Below are 8577 nucleotides of genomic sequence, written 5' to 3'. Positions count from 1 at the left end.
TCTCCAGGTGTAGGCGGGTGTCATCTCACCCAAGTGCATGAAGACCTTCCGGCAATGAAGGCTGACGACTCTAACATGTTAGCAAGTACCATCTGTGTCATGGTCGAAAAGTCGGCGACAAATCTGACTCACCATTGCCTATGGCGATGGAAGGATGGTCAGACACCCTGACAATACAAAAACAACAACTGTCTAAAAAGCCACAGGCACTATGGAGTCTTGTGACCATCTGACACCTGCTTTCAGCAAACCCCCACTGCCTTGTGGGAAAGGTCTTTGCTAAGACTAAAGGCTAAAGGAAGGTGAACCTCAAACAACTCACTACGGAGATGGGACCCCGTAAAAACCATGTTCAGTCAACGACAACTGGATTGGCAGTCCCTGCAGTGGAGTATTGTTGCCAGCACGTCCTGACTTGTTCTTGCCCGCTGGAGAACAGCAGTGCCCCACCGAGAGAGTGTTCTGGTAATGCAAAAGCCAGTGCCACTTAACATTTTGCATGCAGTTCTATGGAAATGAATAAGGAAGCTAGACATGATACCGGCTCGAACGTCGCCCGGGTTACCAAGGTTCGCGCTGGTCCGCTCCTGCCCGGCGACCAGTGAGAAGTAAGCTACGCGCAAGGTGGACCGCAAGGAGGACATCAAGAAACATCTGAGACTCGCAGGATGGAACGAGGACGCTGCTTGATCGACCTGGATCTAAACGACCGGAAAGGCAAACAGCGCTAGCAGCAAGGGAGTTGTCAAGGTACAGCATCGACGTGGCAGCACTGAGTGAAACCCGGCTGGCTCTAAGTGGCAGCTTGGGACCAAGGATACACCTTTTCTGGAGTGGAAGAGAGGAGAGGGAGAAAAGAGAGGCTGGAGTTTTGCTATAAGAAACCAAATCGCCCAGAAGTTGGAACAAGAACCGGTAGCTGTAAGCGACAGAATAATCACTCTACGCCTTCCTCTGCAGGGGACGGTGTGGGCTACTATTGTTAGTGTCTACGCCCCGACCATGACTAACCCTGATGAGATAAAGGAAGATTTCTATCAGAAGTTGAGGGAAACTATCAGAGAAGTGCCCAGCACCGATAAGCTCATTATAGCCGGAGACTTAAATGCCAGAGTTGGAGATGAAGTGGAAAACTGGCCTGGAGTATTGGGACATTATGGCGTGGGCAAGTGCAACACCAATGGAGAACTCCTCCTAGCCTTGTGCTCTGAATATGGTCTGGTGATAACCAACACTGTTTTCAAGCATAAGCACCCACAAGACGACATGGATGCACCTGAGGTCAAGCACTGGCACCTCATCGACTACGTGATCACCAGAGAGACCAGAGGGACATAGTCAACACCAGAGCATTTAGAGGGGCTGATTGCAACACAGATCATAACATGGTGCTGTCCAAAATCGCCTTCTCACTAAGGAAACAAGTCAAAAACTGGAGGACAGCACAGGTACAATCTCAACGTGGCCAGACTGAAGTGTGACAGTGGCAAAGACTTTCAGAGAAGTATGACAACATCACTACAGGAGAGCTCAACAGGAGACTCGGATGTTGTAGGGAAGTGGGAGACGTTAAGGGATACAGTATTTAATACAGCAAAAGAAATCCAGGCAAACCGAAACGCAAGCACCAGGACTGGTTTGACGAAACAGACGAGGAGCTAAACAGACTACTAGAGGAGAGGAACCAGGCAAAGACAGCTGACTGTAAACACCAGGTCTACCAGGGCAAACCTTGCATCAGCACGCAGCAAACTACAGAAGTACACCCGACAGAAGAAGTCTCAGTGGTGGCAGACTAAAGCAGAGGAACTGCAGCACACCGCAGCAGAAAACGACATGAAGTCCTTCTATGGAGGTCTTAGAGAAGTATATGGCCCACAAAAGAGAGGTACTGCCCAACTGCTCGCTCTTGATGGAGAGACTGTGTTGACAGACAAAAGAAGATGCTGGAAAGATTCAGCACTCGACCGAAGTTAAATCTGCCTGAAACGTGGATAGTGCTGCTCTTGCGAGCATCACCCAACGTCCAACAGTCCACGTACTGGATGAGCCCCCAAAGATGGATGAACTTCTGAAGGCGATCGCAGCAACTAAGGAAAGCAAAGCTCCTGGATGTTGTGGGATACCCGCAGAAGTATGGAAGTATGGTGGTACAACACTCAAAGAGAGGTTGCTAGATGTGATCGGAGATATCTGGATAGGAGAGAAGATTCCACAAGATTGAAGGACGCGAATATAGTCCCATATTCAAAAGGCAGTCGTAAAAGCAACTATCGCGGCATTTTTCTACTCTCAATCGCTGGAAGGTAATGGCTCGAATACTCCCTCGTCTGAACGAAATGATAAGTCCCAGAGTAATTCCTGAGACCCAGAGTGGATTTCGGAGTAGGCGGAGTACCATGGATATGATATTCAGCCTACGACAGGTTCAGGAGAAATGCACTGAACAGAACATGCCCTCTATGCAGTTTTCATAGACTTTACTAAGGCCTTTGACACTGTCCCTAGAGCTTGTGGGCAGTACTGAAAAGTTTGGCTGTACTGATAAGATTATCAATCTCGTGAAAGCGTTTCACGAAGGAATGCAAGCTAAAGTCACTGTGGGAGCGACTGCTCTGAGGGATTCGCTGTCTCAACAGGTGTAAAGCAAGGGTGTGTGCTGGCTCCGACACTGTTCTCATTCTACCTGGCTGCCATGCTGGAGGTTGCCTTCGAGGACACAAGGGAAGGTATCTACATCCAGACTAGACATGATGGGAACCTATTCAACGCCTCACACTTCAAAGCTAAGACACGCACAACACGTCAGTTTGTCAGAGATATGTTTTGCAGACGACTGTGCTCTGGTTGCTCACAGTGCAGCAGATGCAGGCATTGGTGGACAATTTGCACAAGCTGCCGCTATGTTTAGCCTCAAGATAAACATCAAAAGACTGAGTGCCTCTACCAGCCAGTAAAGCTTCTACCCTCCCCAAAACCCTGTGCAATCACCATTGACGGACAGCTCTTGTCCAGACCACAGACTTCAACTACCTGGGTAGTACAATCTCCAGCAATGCTAAGATTGAAAAGGAGCTGAGGAACAGAATGGGAAGGGCGAGTGCAGCGTTCAGTCAACTAAACGATCGGCTATGGCAAAATAAGCATGTCTCGACCAGAGTTAAAGCCAAGGTCTATCAGGCGGTGGTGCTGACAACACCTTTATGGAGCAGAGGCATGGACAATCTACAGGCTTCAAGTGAAGAAACTGAGTGCGTATATGATGAGACAACTGGGGACATTCTGAAGATATCATGGCGGGACAAGATCGCAAATGCTAAGATTCTCCGTCTGACTGACCTGCCACACATGGCTGACATGCTGATTCAAAAGAATTTAAGATGGATTGGTCATGTCCATCGTATGGAGAGATCTCGTTTACCACGCCAGCTATTGTACAGCCAACTAGTAGAAGGGAAACGAAACCAAGGCCGACCTCGACTCAGACTCAAAGATGTCATGAAACGAAATCTAAAGAGGAGAGACATCAACGTGACAACCTGGAAGCAATTGGCTGATAACAGACCGGCCTGGAGAGCTTCAATCCAACCATAGAACAGTCCTCGTCGCTTACGACTGACTGTATGATGATGATGATGATAACTTTAAAATAATTATATTCCCTACATGGTTTAATTTTACTGATAAATGCATATGTGGTTCTATTTGAAGATGGATATCTTTAATATTAGTTGCCTGTATAGTTAAATCTGTTGATAAAATTTGCATTTTGATTCGTCAATTCTTTTTCAATTCCTGTCATTCAAAATACCGTATTTAAGGAATTTCTTTCTTTTTAAATTTTTCGAAAATATTTGGATGGCTGCGTTTTTGTGTAGCTAGGAAGAAGTAAAAACTCTACTTTCTTTCCATACGACGATAGACATATAATTCTTTATATACACTTATGTCTTGTCCAACGTGTTTCCCTCAAGTTCCCATTCAGTGTCCCTAGAAAAAAATAAGCATCAACAGAACAATGGGCTTTTTCGACCGTCTAAGGGATTATAATGCAAATGTATTAAGATACAAAGTTCTCTCAATATTTGACTTTGCAGTAATTCATATATACATGTGTGAGCTGCATTTCAACTGTAAGCTTGTTGACATCAAATCTCCCATAAGACCTGCCCCTGCAATTAGAGATTGTAGAAAGATGCCTGCCTTCTAATTGTCAAACAACTGCTAATCCTTCAATGACAACGTAGAATACTTCAACAATATTAAGTATTTAGAATATATGTTATATCAATTGTATACTTTCACAATTTATAATGATGACATGTGCTGTAAAGCAAGGGAGGTTTAGTCGCATGTTCATGGGTTGAATCTAAGAGACTTAAACTAAGAGGCATAAAAAATTTGTCATTACAAGTATCATCTTCTCAAAAAGTCGTAGTTTCCTAAGAATATCTATTTCAAAAAATCTTCCTTATAAAATATCAGTAGTATCTTCATTTCAAACATATAAACATTTAAAAAGACGTCTTTTCGTAGTAGTCTTTTAGAATTGTCACTTAACAAAAGTCATTTAACAATATTTCAAAAGATTTTATTTAATAGGTATCAACATTTTACAAAGTCATCTTCATTTTATAGGAGAAAGCATTTTAAAATGTTCTTGTTACAAAAAAAGATCAATCCAGTAATTTCATTCCTCGAAGCTAAATTAATTCGCAGTTAACAACATCACCTTGAGAGTTGCTATATAGATTTAGTGCACAAAAAAATCATGCACTTACTGCCAAATCATATGGCTTTAAAACATTTCATGGTAATTTGAAAACAAATTTTGATAGAAATTGAAGATATTACTGCTAATCTAATTCACATTCATAGATAAGTACTAAAACATTAATTACATATAGTAATAAAATGAGCGACAGCATTGCAAAATTTGTCAAAAACCAATATGTTCATGTAGAAGCCAATAAAAAAAGCAACAGTTTTAAGTGATGAAGAAATAGTCAAAAAAAGAAATTGACTAGCTGTGGAGTGCATCTACTGTATATCAGCTATACTGTGATAAGGCCGTTCTGTGTTTTCCTTAAATTTCCTAACTACATAGCTAAAATATAACTTCCCGCAATTGCAACCTCAAAATTGCGTTTATATTTTCTCATAACAAATTCATAAGCCGCAGGTCTTGGGTTGCAAGGTAAAAAGGTCACAAAGCTACATCTTATGTTACATTGTATCAGCCAACGCTTTCATAGTTGTAATTAAAAATTCAAAAGAATTTGAATGACAACATCCTATATATGTTTAGTGCATGGTTGAAGGTTTAACAAACATTGCTAAATGCGTCAGCAGTCTGCAGTTTGTCCTTGAAATATGTCCTTGTTTGTTTATCTTTGAAATCAGCCGATATTTTGAATTTTTATGATTTATGATCAGCCAGAACTCCACACTGATCCATAATTAAATATTAACATCTACGTAACATATAATACATTTGGAACGTGCGCCTCTGAGTATTCTTGACTTGCAACCATTCTCTTGAGATTTGCCAAACAATGTTGCTCGCCCAAGCCGGCTGGTGCCAACAATAACTCTGATAAAATATTCTTTTGTATTAGACCGCCAACATGGCTGAATTGCAAGTGAAGAATATTAGTTTTGGAAGTAATTCACAATTTTTAACAAACATATATCAGTCAAGCCAAAGCAGCCGCATTTCAATTTTACCTCAAGTAAACCGGTCACCGAACTTGTCAAGTTTCTACTTTGTACATGAAAATTGTGTAATTGACAAGAATTTCTTATAACATTTAATTTACATCAGAAATATTTGCACTTAGTACCCCACCCCCAAGCCTCCAGAGCGGGCTTTGGGCGCTCTGTGTTGAAAATGTTATATTGAATTTATTCATAGTCGTTTAATCTGATCCTTGTCATGCAGCGTTAAGGCTGATTTCCATTCAGTGCAAATTATCGCGCGATCGTCTTTTTGCGATCACTTTCTTTTCAATTGTAAGTTCTCGACCGTAACAGTTTCACATTGCTGCACATAATTAAAAAGAATGTTATGGCAAAAAGTCGATCGTGCGACAATTTGCACTGAATGGAAATCAGCCTTAACGTTGCACGACAAGGATTAGATTAAACGACTATGAATAAATTCAATATGAAATTTTCAACGTTTAAAACTACAGGTAATACGATAAGTTTGATTAAAGCAGGAGGAGTTGGACCGAGCTACCCTGTATGTTTATGGGAAGTTTTGAGTTTAGAAATTAGAAGACATTCCTGAAGGAATAGTTCGTCCGCATAAGAGAAGAGAAAAAAGTTTGGAAGTCTTCATGAAATGGTGTGTGACAAGTACTGTTGAGGCGAAAGAAGAAGTTACAGTTAAAAACCCCAAATAATCAAGATGGCCTCATACAAACATGGCGGAATAAAAAATTTCCGCGTGTTTGATCTCATGCAATCCAAGCACGTGAAACTATATATAATTTTTTAATAAATGATTAACATAAAACGGAAATATGCGTGAAACAATGCATGAATTGAAAAATAGTTTGACATCTTTTGTAATATTTAATGCATTTACAAATGGTATATTGCTGATGCTTTTATTTCTAATGTCATATACAAACCAACTAACTTATTTAAAATCACATTTCCAATCTAAAAAAGATACAGACAAATGAAGTACAAATACAAATTTTATATGATAAATGATGTGCTATAAATTGGAATGTTTAAGTCAGGACTTGAATTTTCAGTAGCAGAAAGAGTAGCAAAAATCATTTGGCTTCTATTTGTGCTGTTGTTTGGTAGATTTGGGTGTCTGTCGGTTGATTGCCAGGTAAAAAGGATGGAACTGTACCAAGATTTACTTTACCAAGTGGTGTGGTGGTATAAGCTGGTGGTAAATTACACACACTTTCAAAAGATGGTGGTGGTAAGTCAGTCGTCGTGGTATCTTCATAGCTTGAAGAAACTTGATTCATAACACCTTTAGTGAGATTTGCAGTAGAATTTCTCTTGTATTTTTTGTAGCAGAAATAATAAATGAGGAAGATTACGACAATGAATAGTATTAGGGCAGCTCCAACAGATCCAATAATGATACCAATATTTTTTGCAGATTTACTGCTACCTGGAAATGAATCATTTGGAAAGTAATAAATTGCGTTGTTTAGGTATATGTCATCTAGCTACATATGTTGGACATAGCTTTTTTAAAACATTAGTCGCTGATTTAGGGTACGTCAGTTCATTTTTGAATATTTTTCTGAAAATCTTTGAGGCAGCTCCATTGGTAACTAAAATTTTAATCTTTAAAAATTTAAAACAAATTGTGTTGTTCTGAAGGAATTTTGTATTTAAAATCAAGCAGCCATGAGTTATTTTGACTAACTCTGAATCTACTACTCCAAAATATCACACTTATTTCATTTCGAAACTGATCATGAACGTCAAAAGCAAACTTTAGTACATATATCATACACATACTGAAGCATACGAGTGTCGTGAGAATTTTTTTAACGAATATTCGTATATACCTTGCACAGCTAAATGTTAAATTTAAACTAACCATTATAACACGATCCAGATTTTAAGGACAATTTTCTAATATCAATTTCACCGTAGCTATATGTCTCAAAAACACCTTCCACGATTATCTACAAGAAAGTAAGGAGAAAGTAAATGGTTTGAACCCGGGAGTATCGTCACGTGTTTGTGACGCTGTTGTTGTTGTTGTTGACTGACATTTCGATGGCAACAACAGTCTTTCTCAGTACTCTAATAACCTGGACGATCTACATCTACAAACATGTAAAGTACGGAGAAGTCGCTCAAAAATTACAAGATAACACAGTAATGTGCAAAACAAGTATAAGACTTAGTAATTCAGTTGTAGTTTCCAAAATATCTTTAAAATCTTACCCTATAATTTGAGCTGGACTTTATGTAGGACATCGTAACTTCTCCGTCAAGCCATTCAGATGTTTTTATATTGCTTTGTGACCAACGTAATATTTTGCTTTTTTGTGCAGCTTGCTGGTATATTTTCAATCCTATTTCATCATATGCTCCAGTAACACGATAAGAGAACTTTAAGCACTTAATAGAATTATCAAAATATTGACTGACAAGCCTGGACTTTTTCTTGCCTGCGTTTACTGGTGATTTTACGTATACATATGCTCCCCCTAGAAAATAATTTTTCATCAAAACTGTGTTTAAATAGGACATTTTACATAAGAATTGGTCATATTATTTTTGGAATCAATTCAAGGTAAAATAAAATGAGTGTTTCATCATAATGAATAAAACACACATGTATGGCACAGTAAAAACACGTTCTTACTTTTTGAATTCATATTCACATTCCAGTCAAAATCGCCATGTCTATTGTAGTTTATGTTACCCCAAGGACAATACCGTGACCATAATCCACGACGAAAATCACAATCTTGTTCTAGGAAGTTTAAGTCAAAATGAGGAAGCAAACGATGCAAGTCATGGGTGAGAATTGCTCATATCAAAATAAAAGGTTTACTTTTGCACTTATTTTTGTAAAAGGAA

The 8577-nt window shown here is 39.4% G+C and overlaps 1 protein-coding gene across 2 annotated transcripts; it reads right to left on the bottom strand.

Moving 5' to 3' along the window:
- Nucleotides 1-6559: 6559 nt before the first annotated feature.
- On the bottom strand, nucleotides 6560-8502 carry LOC124440639. Of its 2 annotated transcripts, XM_046991046.1 has the most exons (5): nucleotides 8360-8502; nucleotides 7936-8201; nucleotides 7583-7670; nucleotides 6868-7144; nucleotides 6560-6801 (listed from the first exon to the last, which is right to left on the bottom strand). In XM_046991046.1, the coding sequence occupies exons 1-5, from the start codon at nucleotides 8370-8372 to the stop codon at nucleotides 6789-6791; spliced, it is 657 nt and encodes a 218-aa protein (XP_046847002.1). In that variant the 5' UTR covers nucleotides 8373-8502; the 3' UTR covers nucleotides 6560-6788. The 2 variants fall into 2 exon arrangements, with proteins under 2 accessions (XP_046847002.1, XP_046847001.1); XM_046991045.1 differs by having other exon boundaries at nucleotides 6560-7144; nucleotides 8360-8501.
- Between the last annotated feature and the right edge of the window lie 75 nt (nucleotides 8503-8577).

This window comes from Xenia sp. Carnegie-2017, unplaced genomic scaffold (assembly GCF_021976095.1).
Source record: "Xenia sp. Carnegie-2017 unplaced genomic scaffold, XeniaSp_v1 HiC_scaffold_2, whole genome shotgun sequence".
NCBI classification, from domain to species: domain Eukaryota; kingdom Metazoa; phylum Cnidaria; class Anthozoa; order Malacalcyonacea; family Xeniidae; genus Xenia; species Xenia sp. Carnegie-2017.
This window is presented reverse-complemented; position numbering and strand designations above follow the sequence as displayed.

Bases quoted from the DNA above. Each gene is read 5' to 3' on its own strand.
- LOC124440639 (XM_046991045.1), bottom strand. The intron at 7,671-7,935 runs GTAAGATTTTAA...ACTTTCTTGTAG, and splicing joins AGTCCAGCTCAAATTATAGG to ATAATCGTGGAAGGTGTTTT. The intron at 7,145-7,582 runs GTTAGTTTAAAT...ATTCATTTCCAG, and splicing joins ATCTGGATCGTGTTATAATG to GTAGCAGTAAATCTGCAAAA.